The sequence below is a fragment of the Hakea prostrata genome, chromosome 3 (genome assembly GCF_041222555.1).
Source record: "Hakea prostrata isolate BN-2017 chromosome 3, UWA_Hpros_2, whole genome shotgun sequence".
Classification (NCBI taxonomy): Eukaryota; Viridiplantae; Streptophyta; class Magnoliopsida; order Proteales; family Proteaceae; genus Hakea; species Hakea prostrata.
Genome location: NC_142602.1, coordinates 61,676,394 through 61,698,476, shown reverse-complemented (window position 1 = coordinate 61,698,476; position 22,083 = coordinate 61,676,394). Strand labels below are relative to the sequence as shown.

At 36.4% G+C, this 22,083-nt stretch overlaps 2 protein-coding genes across 3 annotated transcripts; both read left to right on the top strand.

The window, feature by feature from the left end:
- Nucleotides 1-328: 328 nt before the first annotated feature.
- On the top strand, nucleotides 329-3,028 carry IQD6 (IQ-domain 6). Of its 2 annotated transcripts, XM_089150660.1 has the most exons (6): nucleotides 329-620; nucleotides 723-804; nucleotides 871-965; nucleotides 1,268-1,495; nucleotides 1,604-1,717; nucleotides 1,810-3,028. In XM_089150660.1, exons 1-6 carry the CDS (start codon nucleotides 555-557, stop codon nucleotides 2,476-2,478), a joined length of 1,254 nt encoding a protein of 417 aa, XP_089006786.1. In that variant the 5' UTR covers nucleotides 329-554; the 3' UTR covers nucleotides 2,479-3,028. The 2 variants fall into 2 exon arrangements, with proteins under 2 accessions (XP_089006786.1, XP_089006785.1); XM_089150659.1 differs by having other exon boundaries at nucleotides 723-965.
- A 10,141-nt stretch (nucleotides 3,029-13,169) lies between these two features.
- On the top strand, nucleotides 13,170-21,962 carry LOC149022669 (uncharacterized). The gene is made up of 10 exons (XM_089150657.1): nucleotides 13,170-13,813; nucleotides 13,949-14,043; nucleotides 14,263-14,330; nucleotides 14,415-14,458; nucleotides 14,752-14,829; nucleotides 14,928-15,081; nucleotides 20,355-20,507; nucleotides 20,683-20,790; nucleotides 21,125-21,190; nucleotides 21,270-21,962. The coding sequence occupies exons 1-10, from the start codon at nucleotides 13,521-13,523 to the stop codon at nucleotides 21,366-21,368; spliced, it is 1,158 nt and encodes a 385-aa protein (XP_089006783.1). The 5' UTR covers nucleotides 13,170-13,520; the 3' UTR covers nucleotides 21,369-21,962.
- The last annotated feature ends 121 nt before the right edge of the window (nucleotides 21,963-22,083 follow it).

The window sequence follows — 22,083 nt, the reverse complement described above, 5'->3', positions numbered from 1 at the left end:
CTATTGGGGAACATTCAGATCTGCTCAGTGACTCAGAATCACATCCGAACTCAAACTACACAAAATTTTCCATGCCTTGCTTTTGTTTCTTTTTATGCTTACCAAAGTCCTCTGTCTTTTTTATAATTTCTTTTCAAAAGAAAAAGAAACCAATCGGGGCAGTTTCGTCTTTTCCCATACATAACCAATCAGATGATCTCATTACCCGAGGCAATCTCGAGCGGGAAGGGATAATTGACTTCCTCTCTCTATTTTCAAAACTAGTCGGGTCAGTGTCGTATTTTCACACTTGATTTTTTGAATTTCAAAACTAGAACGGCTACTTCTTCGAGGTTTTTCTCGACTAGACAACAAAACTAGTCACGCTTCTCTATCTCTGTTCTTCCGTTCTCTCGCTCTCTGTTCCAGGTTTTGTTTATCTCGAGCTCTGTCTTGACTGAACCCACTTACTTTCCAGATCCTTCGAGCTTTGTTTCTTCAGGAAATTTCTTGTCTCTGAGGTTATCCGAGTTCTATTAGCTCTGTTCTTCTCGAACAGGTGCCCTTCGGCAGTAATGGGTGCTTCAGGGAAGTGGCTAAAATCATTAATAGGTCATAAAAAGCTCGACAAGGACGACAATGTAATTCATATCTCTATTAACCATCTGGGTTTTTCTTTTTTTTCCCCGCATGTATATTTTTTTTTTCATTTTTGATGGTTTTGTTTTTTTGGATCTGTGAAGGAAAAGGTCAGTGGGAAGAAAGGGAAATGGAAGCTGTGGAGAAGCTCTTCTGCTGATCTATCGTTAAGGAAGGGTTTTCAAGGTGGGCAAAAAGCAGCATCAGACACTTCTGATTCATCATCTGTGACTGATGTGTTTAGTGCTGCAGTTGCTACTATCGTTAGGGCTCAACCGAAGGATTTCAAGGTTGTTAGGCAAGAATGGGCTGCGATCCGGATACAGACGGCGTTTCGTGGGTTTCTGGTAAATACGTTTCACTTTCTTTCATTTTCTGTTATTTCTTCTCATTTTGCACTTGCTTAAACAAAGCATAAACAGAGAGATTGTAGAATAGAGTGTAAAGTTGAGATCTGAGAGCCAATCGATGGGCTAAGTATTTAGATCAAACTTTGCCCGAAGATCCCATTACGTTCGTATTTCGAGCCACAAAGATTAACTTGTTTGAGCCCAGATTTGCAGTTCTGAGCTATGAAATGTCAATGGAATTGGGTAACTTTTATTAGTTCTTCATGAATAACTTAGTTTGTGTTACCGATTGATTGAAGGCAAGGAGGGCGTTAAGGGCTTTGAAAGCTGTGGTAAGGATTCAAGCTCTTGTTCGTGGTCGGCAAGTGAGGAAACAAGCTGCAGTGACATTGAAGTGCATGCAAGCACTTGTTCGTGTTCAGGCCAGAGTTAGGGCCCGCCGTGTAAGAATGTCCATGGAGGGTCAAGCTGTACAGGAGCTACTGAATGAACATCGTCAGAAAGTTGATCTCTTGAAACAAGCTGAGGTATGATAAACTCTCCCATACAATCACCATTAAAGTGATGTTTTTTTTTTTTCCTTCTCTTTATTCATCTGCTGTGTCTCTTACTTGGTTTTAATTTTGAATTTACAGCAAGGATGGTGTGATAGTAGGGGAACACTAGATGAAGTTAGAGCAAAGCTTCAAATGAAACAAGAGGGGGCTATCAAGAGGGAGAGAGCACTTGTATATGCTATTACACAACAGGTATTCGACAATTTGTTTGAGTTGGTCTGAAACTTTGGAAGCTTTTACTTGTCATTTGTCTTATTAAACGGTTAAACTTTGTTTTGTTGCAGCAATGGAGATCAAACCTGAGCTCGACAAATTCTCAGTTGGCCCCTTTCAAGCAGTTTGAAGTAGACAGGAACAATTGGGGATGGAGCTGGTTAGAACGTTGGATGGCAGCCAGGCCATGGGAAAATAGATTGATGGAAAAGGCCCAACCTGATGCCTCAGAGATGAGTCCTCCATCTAAGAAATGTGAGGATGATCTAGTCGACTGTGGCCGTCCGAGGGTGTTCGAACCCAGTTCAGTTAAAGTTAGAAAGAACAATGTCTCCACCAGGATTTCTGCAAGGCCTCCTCGATCATCATCGGGGCCAAGTTCTGAATGTATGTATGATGAGAGCTCGGCATCATCGTCTTCAATCTGCACATCTCTAACTCCGGCATCTGGGAATACTATGTTGGCATCTGAGAGAACAGAGGAGAGCAACCAGAGTAGACCCAACTACATGAACCTAACAGAATCCACCAAGGCTAAGCAGAGAAGATGCAATTATTCTTCCCAAAGAATGGAGAGGCAATCTATGGATGACTTTCAGTTTCGTAAGAAATCAGCTCTACTTTGTAGTCTGGATAGCAAGAGCAGTGCTGGATCTAATCCGCCTTCAGTCAATTTCTCCAAGTCAATCAACTTGTCAACACAATTGGAAAAGAAGACATTGAGAGCAAGGGAAAGGTAGAACTGTCATTATGATTCTGAACTTTGGTTTCTTTGTGTTATTTCCAGAGCTCAACATCTTGTTGCCCTGAATAGGCAGGAAACCCTTTTTAAATTGTAATGAGGAGTGTTCATCATTTGGTTTATGCTTGAAAGTCAGGTGAAGCTTTGCAAATTTCAGAGAAAGAGCTCTTCATTTAAATCTATGGAGGTGTGTTTCAGAGAGAAATTCTTCTTGTAAAATTTGAAACTTAATGTGAGTGTTGATCTAGCTGGGGACCATTGCAAATGTCAGAGACAGAGAGCTCTTCATTTTAATTGTATGGAGGTATTTCAGAGAGAAGTTCTTGTAGAATTTGAAATTACTTACTGTGAGTGTACTTCTAGCTAGGGACCATTGCTTGAAATGGTAATAGGGTTTTGTGAATCTCCTATATTTACACTGTAATTTATGTTTTGATACTTTCCAGTAGTTTCAATATCAGTGGATAATGTTGGAGAGTTCATACAAGTAGATTTATGGCAAAAATTATCAACCATATTTAATAAAACAAATTGCATTGGCATTTCAAAATGGAGGCTTTAAAAGCATTGATTCCTCACTTTAATGATTCAAAAACACATACTAAAATTGAATTTTAATTGGACACATTAGTCTAATTTGTCATTGAAAATCGATAAATCATTGTTTATTTTTTTCTTTTATATTTTGATAATGATATTTCTGGAATTAAAAGAAAATAAAGAGTGATTTAATAATTTTTAGTGACAAATTGGACTAATGTGTTTAATAAAAATTCAATTTTGAGATATTTGTGTCTTTCAAATATAAAGTGGGGTGTCAACAGGGAAGGAAAAATCACCAAATTTCGGCGAGATATCGCCGATTTCTCCCCTAGATATATATGATTTTTGCGAATTATTTCATTGATTTGCTGTGATTTTCTCTCCTCTCCAAACCTCCCCCAGAGATTCTCTCTCCTAGTTTTTGGCATTTTTGTCGTATCTTCATTTGATCTTTGACATAAAAACTTTAGTTCTCATTTCATTATTGATGGGTATAGCATTATTCATGACGATCAAGTTTGATTTTACATAGATCTGGGTGTTTTGTAGAGACAGAGCTAATGGATCCATCAATGCATAGTATCTTAGTATTGAGTATTGATAGGTATTTAATTGATGTTTATCATTCTATTGTCATTGTGCATATTTATGTTGGTTTAATTGTTTACAATAATGGTATAGAATTCCAATTTTACCCGTATACAATCAGATATGTGCCAATCAAGAACACCAAATTGGGTGAGTTTTTAGGCAAAATCAGCCATTCCATTTTATTTATTGACATCAAATTAGGGTAGACACCAAGTTTCAGCTCAAATTGACTAAAAATACCCCTTGAAATTGAGGGGCTAAATTTACCGAACTGGGGGGCAAAATATTGAGTCCGGAATCCCCCCCCCCCCCCACAACCCCCCCAAAAAAAAAAAAAAAAAATAAAAACCCCCCGGGGGCCCCGGGCGCCCCCCCCCCCCCCCCCCCCCGGGGGCCCGCCAATTTGGCGATATCTTGCCATACCGCCCCACGCTAGGTAACGAACCCGGCAAACAGGGCGATATCTCGCACCTTGGGTATCAATGCTTTAAAGCCTCCATTTTGGAGTGCCAGTGCAATTTGTTGTATTTAATACAATGCTAGTAACAAGGCTATTTGGAAACTGAGGTGGAAAATTGCAGTTCCACTTCTGGATAGTCACAAGAGAGATGATATGGTTATTTATGTTCCTGTGGGCTTATGGGCTTTGGGTCATTTGGGGTTTCATTTAATGACTCAAGTGTGTATGGGTCATATTGGCCTGAGCTCAATCTTCTGTTCAATCTGTTAACAACATAGGAAGTTATATTAAGCTTCAAGCCCAGCTCATGTGGTTGAAGTTGAAGGAGTAGCCCTGGTTCTAACTGTCTTGAATGTATCAAAATACAAATCAATTTAAGATAAAAGGGGAGAAAGAGGGAGATGTATAGTCAACAAAGAGAGGCCATGATAAGGTATTTTATTACTATTGAGGTCCACCAAAGAAAACAATTGAAGACATTTGAAATTTTATAGGGCTTGTTTGGTTACATGAGTCTAGAGATTTCAAATCTATGGAGTCATAATTTATAAAATTAAATTTTTGGTTGTGGAATGAAATTTCTAGATTCATCCCAAAAAATTATTTGATCGACATGATTTTTGTGAATGTGTAAACATATAGCTTTTTGAAATCTCGGTTCCCTCTTCTATCACTTTGTCGGAATCTGATGATCGATTTACCAATAAGGGTATTTATTACCATTGAGGTCCACCAAAGAAAACAATTTAAGACATTTGAAATTCTATAAAAGGCTTTGATACAAAATTAAGGAGAAGAGAGATGGTTGGAAGTGAAAGACAGGAATATATCACATTGGAAAACCTGAATTTTCAGATAGAAGATAGAAAAGGAAGTCTTATTAAGGTGTTCAAATTCTTCCTTCTTATTGAATATTCAAAAAGTTGGTTTTCACTTTAGTTCTTGAATTTGAATACCATGCCAATCACTACTCATTAAATCTCTCCTTTGATTAAGGAAGCATCATTCTAGAATTGTTGACCATCTACACCTCCTTCCAATTTAGGGTGCCAACCTTGAAAGGTTAAAGCTTTGAGTTGAAACTCATACTTCTTATTTTTCTTTTCAATCTTCGAATTTATGTCAAAAGTAATCATTTTGATTTTTCTCTTTATAAATTGTTTGCGTATATATTGTTTTCAAGAAAAGGATTCTGAGAATCAATAATTCGTCAAAAAATGAAGGATGAATTTACGTGTTCATTTGGACTTTTCTCTCCATTTAAAGTTTGGCATGTTGAGTATACGTCTTATATGATCATGAAAAAGACCTTTTGCGCTGTTTTTAATAATTGGCACTTGAGAATGCCAACATTTCATCTCCTATACATGAGGGCCCGAAATATATCATTTGTTTTAGACAACATAGTCATCATATCCCGTCGATTAAGATGTTATCTTTTCACAAACTTTCCTTTCTTCATGCTCTTCTTAGTGCTTGATTTTCTTACATTTTATACTATTGATTTTCTTTGTACTATTTTAATATAAAATATAAAAAAATAATTTCATTATCATGAATTAAAATTTTATAAAATTAAGTAGACAAATCCAATAGAGTAATTTAATTAATTAATTAATCGATCAAAGAATAATCCATGCATATGTATAAGATCTCTCACATCACAGTAATGAAAACCTAAGAAATTATATCACCTAAATAGATGATGAGACTTTGCATAATATAAATTGGAAATAAAAAAAACCTGGGAAATACCTTGGCTGCTTTATTTGTTTGTACATTTCTAAGATGCCTTGAATCAATAACCCTTCTCTGGTAGTTTGTAAAAGAAGGCAGCACTGGAAATTAAAATGGTGTGAGTTCCAATAATGTTCAACTATTCTAATTGATTTACAATTGCTGTTGCTGGTGTTCTAAGTTAAAAATGGTGTGAGTTCCAATAGTGTTCAACTATTCTAATTCATTTACAATTGCTGTTGTTGGTGTTCTAAGTAACATTTACTCATCAAACACACACTTCAAAAGATTCATTCCATTATATATTGAGTTTTGTGGTCCATTCTGAGTCAATGATTTACTATGTGTTGGACTCCACCTATCAAATCCTGACATTTTGAGAAAGAATGAGAAAAGAAAAATAGAAAATTAACTTCTCAGTAAAAAGAAAATGATTGACACATATGGTCAAGCTAGGGTAAAATAATGACATTCTAAGCCTGGTTCATTAGAAGTATTGAAGTATAGAGATGCAAATTTTTAAAAATCCCATAAGTTTGAATTTCTATTACATTAAAGCCTAGCATTAAACAGAAGTAAGAGTTTGATTTTTCACCTTAAAAATAAAGATTGTGGTTCTTTTATGTCTTTTCACTACATATTTAAGAGGGAAGCTCACTCAAAAAAAATTGAGTATTTAAAAAAAAAGAAGCTATTTGTTTATAATCAATTTGGTTGTAAGAAAATTGTGATAAAAAAAAAATCCAAAAATATTATTTTAGCATGGTTTAAAATATATAATTATGTTTCAAAAAAGTATTCATTTTATTTTAATAATTAAATTTTAAAAATGATTTTTATATAAAAATATTTATATTTTCATTGCAACCAAATAGAATCATTAATATAAAAACTTATACTCTTGATTAGTGGGACAATAGAAGAAGAAATGGGAGAGGCAACTTTAGAAGCCAAAGTGACCAAGTAGGAAATTTTAGAGCTTCAGTAACATTACCAATCAATAGAGAGCTTACCTATGCATTAATTTCTATTTATTTATTTTACTAACCATGGCTATCCAATCCAGGGCTAATCCTAGTGAAAAGCACTAAATACCCTATGTGCAAAGGTGCAAGATGGTTTATGTCCCTCACTTCATTGATCACTTCGTCTATAAGAGTGTTATGAATTTTCCTGAATGTTTATCCATATCTATATCAAGAACTGCTAACGTATTCATATCTTCTATCTCCTCTTGAAGCTCTAGTCTCTCAGTCCCAAGAGCCATGGCTTCTAGAGAACATAGAGCAATGAGAACCTCTTGTTATGTTTTGTTGGTCACGTTCATTGTTTTTCTTAGTTGTTTGAGGCGGGTTTGATGCGAGTCTCCTATTTTTGCATGTGATGCTAGTAAAAACGCTAAGTTGGTTTCATTTGCTTTCTGTAATTTTTTGCTTGGGGATTCTTGAAAGGACAAAAGATTTACTGAATAGGCCTTCGTTGGGGAGAAGACTGACTTTTTGGTAAGTAAAGTAGCAAGAGTGAGTAGACTCGGTATTCTAAGTTACTTGTGGTGGTCAGAAGCCTTATATGGAGTATTTTACATCGGTCTTGGTACTCACTTCTCCACCATAGTTCCTGGGGCCACTAGCTTTCATATGGTTAGTCTAATTGTGGCTTCCTTCAACACTTCTCTCTTTGTGACCATTGTGCATACACTTTCCACGACATTTTTCAATGTGCGTTGTTGAATATACAATTTTCACGACACTTTTTAATAAACATCGCCGAATATATTTGTTCTCTATGTTCCACATATACATTTTCCCCGTACGCTTTGTGAAAAGTGTTGCAGAATATACATTTTTCCCAATGTTTTTCAAAACCATCGCCATAAGTGCCTTTTCTTATAGTGGAGAATCCCTATAAGTTGAATGATCACTTGATGTTTATCCATATCTCTATCAAAGACTGCTAACATATTTACATCTTCTATCTCCTCTAGAAGCTCTTCTCTCTCAGTCCCAAAAGCCACGACTTATGCACAACATAGAGCAATGAGAACCTCTTGTTGTGTTTTGTTGGTTATGTTCATTGTTTTTCTTAGTTGTTCGAGGTAGGTTTCATGCTAGTCTCCTGTCTTCGCATGTGATGCTAGTAAGAACCCCGAGTTGGGTTCATTTGCTTTATGGAATTCTTGAAAGGACAAAAGATTTATTGAATAGGCTTATGTTTCAAGAGAAGATTGGCATTTTGTTAAGTAAACCAAAAGGAGTGAGTAGACTCGGTATTTCAAGTTACCTGTGGTGATCAAAAGCTTTACATGTAGTATCTTACATTAGTTTGGGTACTAACTTCTTCACTGTAGTTCCTAAGGCCACTAGCTTTATTCTAACTGTGGTTTCCTTCAACACATCTCTTTGAGACTATTGTGCATACACTTTCCGCTGGATTTTTCAATGTGCATTGCCAAATATACAATTTCCTTGATACTTTTCAATTAGGGTCACCAAATATGCTAGTTCTCTATCTTCAATATACACTTTCCCCTACGCTTTGTGAAAAACCATCGCCAAATATGCATTTACCCCCTATACTTTGTGAAAAACCGTCACCGAATATGCACATTCCCTAACACTTTTTTAAAAGCAAGGTAAAAAATAAGTAAAAAAGGCCATGATTTTATTCTATTCCTTGCTAAATATGTGTTTTTACTCACGTTTCTCGAAAAGTGTAGCTTAACACTTCTTTAATAACTACTGGCAAATATGACTTTTGGCGACAATTTTTTGTAACTATTGGGAAAAAAGTGTTACCGAAAAATGCCTTTTCTTGTAGTGAAATTTGGCAGTATTAGTGTCTTGTACTGCTTAAGTTCAAAGAAGATTTGGGCTCAAAAGTTTGGACTTGAGGGTGGTTCAAGGCCAAGTCAAGTTTGAGAGTTAAATTAGGAAAAACCAACCTTATCCTATATTTTGTGTATGTTATTTTTTTTTTTTTTTTATAAAGTAAGACAACAATATAAAATAATACATTGTTATATTGTTTGGTAGTTAAGTTGAGGGTCCGGGTCAAGTGTCTTATCTAGCTCAACCTGACCTAGCCCTATAGGGCCACTGCTAGGGTCGGGTTAGGATATTCACAATCTTGGCCATGGCGTTAACAAACCCGGCCAACTTGAACCTATGCTAGCTCTACCTATATGAATGATTGCAAGGAAATGAGAAGTCAAATCATAAATCATGACCACACTTTTCTTTTTGGCAAAAATCTTTTACTAACTCAGACTACCCTCTTTTAGTTTTTTTTTTTGGGTACAAAGGGGCTTTATATTGTTAGGTTTTTTATTAAAAAATATATTATCTATATGTTAAGTTTCAAAATTAGTTTTTGCATTTCTTTTATTTAATTGTTTTGTTTGTGTGTGGGACCCTTAAGGTAAGGGTGGTAATGAGGCACCATGAGTAAAGAAGGCCCTTCATGACCTTGGTTATGAGGCTCTTCATGACATTGGTCATGGGTCTTAAAGGTCTTGATCATGGTGATGAGGTGGACTTACTTGAATGGTGGAATTACTCAAATTCTAACTCTTGACCTTCATTTCTCATTTCAACTTCATGACCATTCATGGCCATTACCATGAGTGGGGGTTAAGGTCTTTGAATGGGTTAAAGCCTATTCATTCCAAAGAAGTGAATATGAGAGTTACTTCCCCAAGTAGTGGGGAGGTTAGGTCAAGGGGTTTTATTCATATTAGTGGAGGAGGGACAAACCATTGATTCTCCATTAGTGGAGAATTGATTCTCCCCTTGTGAGGAGGTGTGGTTTGGGCCTATATAAACCCAACCCTTCCTTGCATATGGTGTGCAATTGAGACACTCCTCACTCACATTGTTTGTTTTACTAAGTTCATTTCTTTCTTGAGTTGTCTAAGTGTTGTGCTCTAGCTTTTGGCTCCTTGAAGGGACTAGAAGAACTACCTCATCTTCTAGTTGGAGGTTGCTTTATCTTGGAGGTGGTGGTGCGAAGAACCCTTGGTAGTAGGGTGCATCAATTACCTTAAAGACAGCATCAAGGTGTGACTCAACCTCATCGATCGGTGGTTCGTTCGGTGCAACATCAAGCTCTTCGAAATTGCTAAAGATCTTCATCTCTCAATTGTATTGCAATTTCATTTTTGTATGTTTGAAGAATTTGTAATACAATTACCCCCAACATTAAACCAGGGGAATGAGAATATTAATATGCCTCAACAATAGTTGAACCCACGACCTCTTCACTTCACTAAGAAGTGTTGGTTTCACCATTAGAACATCTTTGCATTGGCCTACCCTCTTCTAGTTTATTCATACACAACTTCAATAGTTTTAGTTGGTTATTCTGTCACAAATACATGCTAGAAACAACGAAAGTTGAGGCCCACTTGATTGGTGGAAAGTTACAGGAAAGTGAATGGAAGTGAAGAAAATTCCATTATCTTTAATTATAAACTTTCAGAAGTTGGAGGTATTTGTATGAGAAAAGAAAAACTCTTCAACAAATTAGAGCTATTATTTCTGTTTTTTTTTACCTAAAAATGAATGGATACTCATTGGATTTGGTTGGAAAATTGGAACCAACTCATAGTAGGTTGAATCATCCTTTGTGCCTTTATATTCTTTGCATTTTGTATAGATTAAAAACAGTTGGTAGAAAAGAGGGAAAGAAGAAACCAAAAGAAGGAAAAAAAGCTGGTAAACCCAAACTGAGTACTTAAAAGAATAGAAAAAACTCTAAAATCCATAATATACATTTGTCATCAAAAACTCATTTTAATCATTTTTGGATGTGCGAGTTAAAATCGAAATATGAGTAGAGGATATTATAGTAAATATACATTCTTTTTAAAAAATCCCTATCTGATATGGAGAGTTTATGATCAGACCGGGTTCATACCTGGTCCGACCCTCGACCCCGGTCGAGACGGAGAAAACCGAATCGCTCCCGAGCGAACCGGATCCAGAAGATGGCTTGCTGAAGAAGAAAGATTATTCTGCTGCAAGCGTGCCCTAATCTTACTTATGGATTAGGGTAATCACCCTGATGACAGCAGACTCAAACTGACGGCTGCGGATAATCATCATCAAAGGGATAACTATCGCATAACCTAACGGTTATCCTAGGAGTCCTCTACTAGCCCAAACTAGTAGAAGTCTATCGCTCAACGGATCTTACTAATGAGATCCAACGACTACCCGAAGAAGGCTCGAGTGCATCCAACGAAGGAGATTCGAAGGTACACTCTATATAAACCTCACTACCATACAAGGTGAGGGACGGATCAATCGATCAAGGAGAATACTATCTGAGACTCAGGTTCAGATACATACTGATAGACCTAAACTATCAGCGTCCTGCTATCTAGATCACCTTTCCCGTTTCTTCATTCATTAGCTCTGTGCTTCTAGCAGAGCCGTTTGTGATTAAGTTCATCAACTGACTTAGCCTTCGGAGGTGGACTCCCGACCCCAGCGGTCGGGCCACATCTGACGCTTTCGTTTTGCAGGACATCACGTGGAGATCCAAGGGCTGAGCAGATTTTGGATGCATCACTATCTATTTTTACAAATTTTATTTATTTATTAATTTGTCACTTTATATACCAAAATTAAGTTTCATTCCATAATTTGTTTTACACAAAAGTTACCAAACTGTTTTAGGGCCTGTTTGGTTACATGAATCCAAAGATTTTAAATCTCTGGATTCATGAATCTGAGAATTATACTCGTTTGGTTGTAAAAATCTCTAGATTCATGAAATCTAGAGATTCACCTTTTTACACTAAAAACGTGAATCTGTAGATTTATGGGCAATGGGTGAAATCCAGAGATTTCAAAAAAGCTATACATTTGCATATTCACAAAAATCACGTCGATCAAATAATTTTTTAGGATGAATCCACAAATTTCATTTCACAACCAAACATCTAATTTTATAAATTATAACTCCATAATTTGAAATCTACAGATTTGAAATCTCTAAATATTTGAAATCTCCAGACTCATGTAACCAAACAGGCCCTTTTTTACATTCTTGACCAAAAACATATTCTTATATTAATTTATTTTAAATAAAAAAAATAAAGAATGAGAATTGATACAAAAAAGTCCTTAAAAATAATGAATATCTTGAAAATTTGCCTTTTAAAGTTTACTATGTTGTGCCTCATCTAATTTTATAAATTATACTTTTCCTTGTTTCACTTATTTTCATCTTCGAATTCTTTATTTTCTAGAGTCGTAAACTTTACTATGTTGTGCCTCATTCTATGTTTTGCTTATTTCTTTTATGGATTATTTTTCATCACCAATGTTTTTTTTTTTTCCTTTGGCCCAAATCATCATCAATATTGGTTGCTTAAATATGTATAATTTTGCTCCTCTAGGGTTAGGCATATTATTTTCTTTATTTTATCTGAATCCACTCTAAAATGAAAATCTCATTAATTTAGGATAAGATTGAGTTTATGGTCATTAAAAACATTAATTATTTGAATTGACGTGTAGCCATGATCATGTGCTGTAATCATCCCTGGTCCCACAAGAGTCCATAGACTCTATTTAGTACGGTCATCCGCTCTTCTCATGCAAAGGAAAAAAAAGAAAAAAAAAAATAAGAAAACTCAAGAAATTTTTTTTCCTTCACTTGAATCTGCACAAAGCAATCTTCCCAAAGCCCTAAAAAAACGGCTTTTTTTTTTCTTCATGGCTCTTGTTAAGTAGGGGTTGAATTCTTGAATGTCTAGACTGTGCCATCCTTAAATATCTCCCAAAATTCTAAATACTCTGCTTGCTTCTAACTCCTTATGAGTGGTTTTACGACCAATTTTTTTTGGAGGGTTGGCGGGACATGGGAGCTTCAGCTCATGCATCGGTTTACCGAAATCACCTCCGCTATCCCACTTCTTTCTATTCAAAAGGCGAACTTTCTTTTTGACCACTAAGTGAGAGTTATAAATTGTCTAAAATGCCTTTGTTTCTGCCTAAAGATCAAATTGCCCTCTAATTTCACTTGAGTGATCCAACCTTAAGTTCCCGCCACCCATCTTCATTCCTGCTGATAATGTGGGGTTTTTGAAAGGTGAGGGCAGAAGATGGGTGGAAGGAGAATCCATCACCCACCTAAGATTGGGTCACTCAACTACTCAAGTAAATTAGAGGATTTTTTGATATTTATATAGAAACAAAGACATTTTCGATAATTTATAATTCACACTTAACGGTCCAAATGCTTGATCAGATAACTTGAGATATTGAGATATGCTTAAAGAGGGTGCTGTAGAATATTTGACATATAAGAGGACAATCACAGATTTAAGCCCAGAAGGGACACCATGAAAATAAAAGAAAAGCAATCTTCTATATCTGCGCGTGGTTTTCTGAAAATCACCATTAGAAAAGGGTCTTATGATCTCATCTCTCGCTGTACGTTCTTCGCTGGAGGGACCCTTTTCCCTTAACAGCACTTTCCATCTTTTCCCGAACGGTCTTTTCCATTTTTTTATAATTTAATTAGGTTTTTTTTTATGTCTTTCCCATTTTTCTTTTTCTTTAGATTAAGTTTTGATTTTTGAACACTAACCCTCCCAAACCCATCATCTCTCAAGTCTCAGCTTCATTTCTGTCTCTGTAACATAGCACAACATTATCATCATCTTTGTCTTTGGGTTTGGAGTTTAGATCCCTAACTGGATGACGACTTCTGTTAGGAACAATTTCTTACCACCTTCACTGGTTTCTAATCTTCGAGAGGTTTTAATTAGCAGAAAAGGCGATGAAGAGGAATCCCCCAAGAAGCCTGATGAAGAATCCACTGAAGCTCCCTCTTCATCTACTTCTTTGGATACCGTTGAACCCACCAAATGCTCCAAACCCATTGTTCTAGTTACCAATGGAGATGGAATTGAAGCCCCCGGTCTTCTCTTCCTTGTAGAGGCTCTCGTTCGTGAAGGACAATGTAGTGTTTATGTCTGCGCTCCTCAATCGTGGGTTCTTTCTCTTTCTAATTACAATTTCAAATTTCTTAACTTTCTCAATCTTGGTAATGTTAAATCCTTTTTTTGATCATGGTTGATCTGTGGTATTCAGTTCAATTACTCAGTTGTTATTGTCTGGTGCAGGGATAAATCCGTATCGGGCCACTCGGTCACGCTTAGTGAGACACTTGCTGTAACTTCTGCTGAAATTGGAGGGGCCACAGCCTTTGAAGTTTCTGGTAGATACAAACTTTTGGGTTTTTGCCAATATCAACCTATAATCGATTTTCCCCCTTTTAAATTTAAACTGGAAATTGAGTTTATTGGAATTGTGGGTTGGTTTGATTCTCTTGAATGTTGTTCATTTCAAGATTAAAAGCGCTAATTTCATTTTGCTTTTCCTATTTTGGTCATCATTTTAATTGTATTAGCCTTTCGAGCTTTGATTTTTTGAACAGGTACTCCTGCGGATTGTGTCTCTCTAGCTTTGTCGAGTGGATTGTTTTCTTGGTCAAAGCCAGCACTGGTATGGATTTCTTCCCTTCTTCGTATGTCCTAGTGGCAACCTAATCATCAATTTTGTTTATAAAGTTTCAACTTTGATTTTCAGGTCATCAGTGGAATTAACAGGGGATCAAGTTGTGGTCATCAGATGTAAGTAACATGCTAATCCCTCCATTTTTTTTGTTTTGGATAAATGTCCATATTTATCTACATATACTTGGTGCTAGTTTCCTCACGAATCTATAAATTGTGTAGTTGGCTTAGCATATGGACTTTAATAGTAGTAGTAGATCCATTAAGATCCCTGAGGGCCTAAACCATGTTTTACTTCATCTTTATGAATTTGTTGCTACACTTGTATGGATAGGTTTTGTGGCTATTCATTTCCTTCTGTCTCTGCTTGCCCCTTTTTTGAAACTTTAATCTTCTTGGAATTCCCACAGCTTCTACTCAGGTGCTGTTGCTGGGGCAAGGGAAGCTTTGCTCTATGATATACCATCTCTTTCAATATCGTTGAATTGGTTGGTGCAATTTTATTTGTTATTGGGTACTTTACTTTTCTAAGTTTATTTTATGTGCATAAATATGTTACAAGCTGCTTCTTATTATTTGTTGATAGGAAGAAAGATGAAAACCATGAGAGTGATTTCAAAGATGCAGTTGATGTTTGCTTACCATTGATACATGCAGCCATAAGAGATGTTGAGAAAGGATTATTCCCTAAAAGTTGCTCACTGAATATAGGAATCCCCACTTCTCCTTTGGCAAACAAGGTTTGCATTTCTAACTGGTTTAAAGTTTGTTTGTGGTGCTGAATGTCATTTGATACAAAATTTATGACACCTGCAAGCCTTGATGAAATTTCAGTTTAAAGATATGATGTTATATTTCTGTTCTGCTTTTACGTGATGTTGATCTTCTTTGACCAGATCTCTTGATTCAATCTGTAGTATGTCATTTTGTATGCTATGTCAGGATCATAGTAGTCGAGGTGTCCAGGCATGTTGCTTGCTCATTTCAATCTGTCTCACGTGTAGGTCCTCTCCAGTGCCATTGGTCCCTTAGATGCCTTTACAATTATTGTTAAAAAAAATAAAATAAAAAACCCAAATGTCTAACCATCTTGATATTTTTTTCTCTTTGAAAACTTAATTTAGTTAGCTGTTTGATTGAAAGAAGCAGCCTTGAGGGTGTTGTATCTAGATCTGTACGTTCTCTTTAGTCCAGTTGTCGTGTGTAGGAGTTTTGTCTCTTAATCAATTGTGCTAAGTTATTGATTTGAAGAGTCTCTAGTTGGCAAGTTGATTTAATATAGAGCAAAGTAGCTTGAACATGTTCTCAGAGGATCCCTCATATTTCTTTGTTAGGTTCCTGGTGTTGGTTTCTGAGGAACCAACATGACACTATTTAGCCAAAATATGAAGAAACCAACTTGTCCAGATGTTTGTTGAGTATGTAGTTTCATTACATTGCGTAGGGAAAACAAAATGAAGAAGGTACACAACTGAGTCAACTTTTGCCAGCATTGTTTGTTTGACATCTCCAAACAGGTGTAGAACGTTGGTTATTGGGGGTTACATGTATTCCTCCTCACTCCCTGCCCCCGCCCCTCCAAAAAAAAAAAAAAAAAACAGAAAGAAAAAAGGAATAAAAGGTTGTTTGTCCTGTTCTAAGTTGAAATCACAAGCTTTGGATCTTACAAATTTCATTTAAGTGGTCATTTTATCCACTGGCGGGAATGGGATTATGTTTGTTGTTCGGGCTGAATTTGTGTGATTTTAACCTTTTAGTGTATGTATTACACAGACCAAACCCCCTTCCCTCAAAATTTTTTTTTTTAAAAATTAAATTTTTTTTTTTATGAAACATTTGATTGTTTGTACCTATGCATGTGTCCATTGTATCTCTAATTATAAATTCATTATGTACATTAAAGATCGATATGAAACAAAATTCCCATGGGAATGTGGAACTTACAAATTCCATTTAAATGGTCATTTTATCCACTGGCGGGAATGGGATTATGCTTGTTGTTCGGGCTGAATTTGTGATTTTAACCTTTTAGTGTATGTATTACACCTCATAAACCAAACCCCTTCCCTCAAAGATTTTTTTTTTTAATTTTTAATTTTATTTTTTATGAAACATTTGATTGTTTGTACCTATGCATGTGTTCATTGTATCTTTAATTATAAATTCATTATGTACATTAAAGATCCATATGAAACAAAATTCCCATGGGAATGTGGTTTAAGTGACTAGGTTGGGGCTTCTTAGGTTTCAATCTTGTTTCAATCCAAATAATAAGGCTACTTTGGGACTTTGGCTGGTTGGAAACAACTCAGTGGAGTTTCTTTTTCACAAACTTTTGTCAAAGATCATGTTTTTGAATCCAATATTTTATGGAAATTGGAGATATTGTTGAAATCAAGGTCTTGCTGATAAAATTTCATACTTCTTTAATAAGTGATAGAATAAGCCACCAACACATTCAGGCGGCCCTTTGTATTGGGTCTATGAGAATAATGAAAAAATTGACGCACACTACATCCTCTTTTTACCTTGTTGATTGAAATTTTGCGAGATTTTGGAAGTTTCGTGGTCATTGAAACAAAGCATGCCTGTGAAACAAAACTGATGGGCTGACTGGAATTTTAGCGTAATTTCATTGAAATTTTGGTCCGGAATCTGAAAATTTTGTTTAAAATCTCAGGAATTTTGAAATACGAAACACCTAATTAAGTAACTATTTTTGCAATATGATTATTTAAATGTGTTAATATAGCATAAACTAGGGTTTCCATGAATATGACTTTATACTTTTAAGGTTGTTTAGACGTGTGAAAATCCATTCAGATTTGACCGCATAGACACAGACATGAGTGCAAATCCAAAAGACAATTGTGGTTCTTTTTTTTTTTTTTTTGAAACTAAACTAATCATGGATATGTGTTTATAAACCCTAATATAGGCTCTCAAGAAATAACCAGACCCATAAAATGCATAAAACTCACAAGAAACATTCGCTGAAACCTGGTAGATTTTTGTGCCAGGTTTCAGCGAGTTTTGGGTTGTCTCGAGGTGACCAAAGCCTGGAGACTAAATGAAATCTTAAACCTTAGCACTACATATATTCTTCATATGATAGCTATCTGCCCAGTAAAATTATCATAGTAATCAAAATAACATGAGATTAGTAAGGCAAAACGTAACATAAAAAAATAATACATTCGTATACAATTAACTTGAACATTGCATTTCTTTATCTCATTGCACATATAATATACTTTTAGCAGATGGGGAAGAAATTTGTTCTGAACATGGGTTTCCCGTATTCCCATTTTCACGGTTAATGGTCACTAGTCTACTTATCACTGCACAGAGTGTCAGTGGATGATGCATTCAGGCTTCATAAATTGCAAATTCCTTGACATATTCATGTAAGTGGTTATTCTTTTTATGTGTGAAGGGTTAATATTGATTCTTGTTTCCTGGATCCTGATGCAAAATTAATTTTATGAAGTAATTACATTCCCTAGAAAAGTGCTACCTTTTCTTTTAATAAATTAAAACAGAAAAGGGGTGGGGTTAGGATTCTGCAGTCTGCCTGTTCTTATTTTTTTTTGTTGTCATTTGAAATGTAAGCATCTTGCATGTTGTTTATATTGGTTCATGGCCTGAATGCCGTAGCATGTTAAAATACTTGATAGAGACATTAATTTTGGTTTTTGAGGGGTCATCATCAGAGCAGTCATGAGGACTGGGGGCCCATGGGCCCAGGGAATGGGGGGAGGGGGACGGAGGTTCAAACCCAAGACCTTTTTGGTCTTACCGCCTCCACATTAGAGGCTGCCAGCACTGTGCCAAAAGCACATTCATGCAGGCACATTAATTTATTAGTGTTACAGTTGATTTATGAAATATGTTATGCTTGTCTGGCATACACATCTTCATCTTATTTGGTTCCATCAATTCCTGTATTGAGGAGTAATAAGATGCCTCAATTTTCACTAAACAATATTAAATCCATGAAAGATTTATTGACTCCATAAGAATGGAACTTAGTACAGAGGGAAGGGGTGGAAATAAATTGTCACTGAATTGCTATGCTTGTCTAGCATACACATCTTCATCTTACTTGGTCCCATCAATTCCTATATTGAGGTGCAATAAGGCCTCAATTTTCATTAAAGCATTTAATTTCGTGAAAGATTTATCGACTTCACAAGAATGGAACTTATTATAGAGGCAAGGGGTGGATATAAATTTTCAGATTGTTAGATTTTCTGGAGTTAAGGGGCAGACGGTTGGTAGACCACAGTTGTAGCCTCAAGGTCAAGGCTTTGAAACAGCCTCTCAGCTAAGACTATGTAGGAAAATTGTCCTCCCGGACTCTGCTTGTGCAGAAGCTTTTGGCACTGGGTCGCCCTTCCTTTTTATTAGATTTTCTGGAGTTAGCAAGCAAGGTCAATAGCTGAAGCTTTTCTTATGAGATTCAAGTCTGGTCTTGAAGTTTTATTCTCAGTTGGAAGTTGGTGGCCAGATATTCAATTTAATGGTCTGAATGGCAAGTCCAACAATACTTCCAGGACTTTGAATTTTACCTGGCTACAGATTATTGTAGACAGAAAATAGAGAAGGGGAACGAGGGATGGTTTAAGTCTTGAACTACTACCCGGGCTTCTTGAGGTATCTCACCTCACATTACCTTTCACAGCAACCATTGCTAACAAACCAAGTTCTTTTTCCTTCATTTTCTCCCTGAGCTCTAGTTCATTTTCAAGTATGTCGTGCAGTGTGCTATTTTTAAGAGTAGATAAATGAATGGAAACTTCATAATACAAGGTCCACGCACGTAGTGGATCTGTTTACATCAAACTTATGAAAGTAGAATAAATGACTAGTCATTACATTAGAAAGAGAATCCACTTTCTAAAACTGAAATTAGTAAGTACATAATGATGGTAATAAAATCTGATCTTCCTTGATGTCTCTGTGGTTGACACAGTCTTCTAGAGATTATCCCCATGCAAGGCAACTACTATTTCTGGAATATGTCCCATGTAAGCTGTTCATATGCAATTACACAACTGTTTATATGAGCGACATCCTTGAACTGTAACATTGTTCCAACATGACACAAGAATGGGGTGATCCCAAATATTAAGTGCCCCCCTCTCCTTTTTTTGCTTTACCTCCTTCAGAGATTGATCCTTTTAGGCACACTATCCTGTTTCTTCCAAGTTTCTTTGCTCATACAAGGATTTGGATGTGATTTGTTAAATCAGATAATGCCGTGGCTGTGGATAAGAGTTCTTCCGTAGTGGCTTACTTGATTCTTGTTATATGGGCTGCTCACTATTTTCATCATCCTTGATTCTCAGTATTTTAAGTAACCCATTGGAGATATGGTGAGGAAAGACATGCACATTCAGCTCCTTCAAAGCTAGTATGACTTTAAAATAGCTGACTGGAGAGCTGATCCTTGAGGCTGACTCCATTTAGTTGAGACAAGGCTTTGTTATTATTAGTTTTGATACTCACTATTTGAAAGTGGGTGGCAACGCCTCCCCAACTCACTTCAAAAACCCGAAAAAGAAAAACCACATAAGACAAATAGTCGCAGTTCTCTTTATTGTCATTTATTAGAAGCTATAATGCCATGATAAATGATTGGAAGCATGGAAGTTTGGAAAGTTTGGGGGGTTTCATTTACTGATGTGGCTGTGGAATATATTCATGTGAGCAACTCAATCCAGCCTTATCCTTGTGGAATCATCATGTAATGATAATTTTGACCCTTGTTTGTTTTCCTTTCCTTCTATTTTTTAGAAAACTTCCACTTTTTGTTGGTGTCCTGAAAGTAATGATGTGGCATTTTGCTTGGGGCAAGTGATTCTATGTGATTTTGGTTAATAGTGATGACTGCCTAATTGTATATGTTTTCAATGTCATATCCATTTGATGCAATAGGGCTCCGACCTCTCTTTGTCGGTTTCAAGTATGCGTTTTCATGCGGTCTATTCATTTCTTTCTTGTTTGTTAGGGTTTTAAAGTCACAAGACAGAGCCTATGGAGGTTCATTCCAAGTTGGCAAGCTGTGTCAGCAAATAGACACCCCTCTGCTGGTCATTTTATGTCCAACCAACAAAGTCTTGGCATCCAGCTTGCTCAGCTCAGCCGTGATGCATCTGCAGCTGTAAGTGTCTGTTGTTGAATGATTTCATGGGTTAGGTTTTCAGACATATGGACCTGAAAGATTGTGTATCCTTCCCCCCAAATACAAAGAAAATGGAAGGAAATGAAAAAGACAAAAGAACAAACTGTCTGGTAGACAAAGGACCTTGAAATGATCCGCTGTCATTGGTCTACAGGGTGCAGCGCGCCGCATAAGCACACAACGAAAGAATGTGGAAGTTGAATCAGTTGGGGTTGCTGGAAAATCTGATTCCCAAAGAGTGAAGAAGTATTTTCGTCTAGAGGTATATTTTAAATCTCTACCTAAGGATTTCCATCCCTGTTGGAAGGAGGTGCAATGCAATGGGAACCTTCAGTTCTCTTTCTTTCCCATGGCCTATTCTCTTTATGTGTTCATAAGAATGCTGCTGTTTTCTGATTCTTGCAACTAGATTTCTTTTAATCCTATTATTTTCTTTTCCCTCATAAAAGTCCTACTTGTCCTTTTCTATGGGGACTGGAGGTGTGAAGGAGACTTGAATCCAAGACCAGCTAGTAGTAATGGGCTTCAACATGCCGCATCCTAATTATAAATTAGAACTGTTTAACTAGTTTTAACATGTTGTTTTGTTACTGCAGTTTTTGGAAGGGCAGCAAGATGAAACAGATGATGATCTTGATTTCCGAGCAATCGAAAATGGCTTTGTGAGTTCAAATAGAATTTGTATAACTTTTATACTTCAACCTTTTGTCATCCAACTAACTTGAATTTCCTATACAACAGGTTGCAATTACTCCTCTATCATTATCATCGACTGTTGAATCAGAAACTCAAGCATCTGCTTCTGAGTGGATTGCTACGGTTGTCGCCAGTGACAAATAAGGCCTCTTGGATTGATTAGTTGGTTAATTCGGTGTACATTTGGAAGTGGTTTACCCCCCCTTTTTCTTTTATCAGTTTAACATGCAAATTTCTTCTGATTTCTATTGCCCTTTCTTTGCCTCCTTTCCCCTGCTGTTCTTCTTGTCCTGTGTGTATCTGAAGTGCATGTTTTGCTGTTTATTTACATGTTGGGTATGATGTAGTATCTCCAGTTGGTGAGTCGGTCATCTCTTGTTTACCTGATACTGACAAATGTTTGGTTCAGTAGGAACCAAGTGTGGTTCTTGATTGGTTTAGTTCTGATGAGGTGAGAAGGTTTGTTTGTAGCTTTGAATGAATTCTGTAGCAGGGTCTACATTTTCCCTTTCCTCCAACACCCCCAGTGGGTTGCAAGTTTTGTTGACATTTATGTTGTATTCTTTTCAGTTTCTTACTGAAAGCAGGAATGAAATATTTTACATCTGTCCTCTCTCATCTTCTGAACTCCACTTTTGTTTTATTTTTCATTTTTGGACAACTGGTTGTAAGTTGTAATATGAGAACAAGGTACCAAAACAGTCTCTGTGTAGGACAATTGCCCCCTGAACTCTGCTTGTGTGGAAACCTTTGGCATCAGGTTCACATTTTTGGAGACCGTTTGGAATATATGTTTTGATGGTCTGCCCCTTAGGCCTTGGCTATCGAATCAAGTAGTTGGGTAGTGTTGCCTATGAAG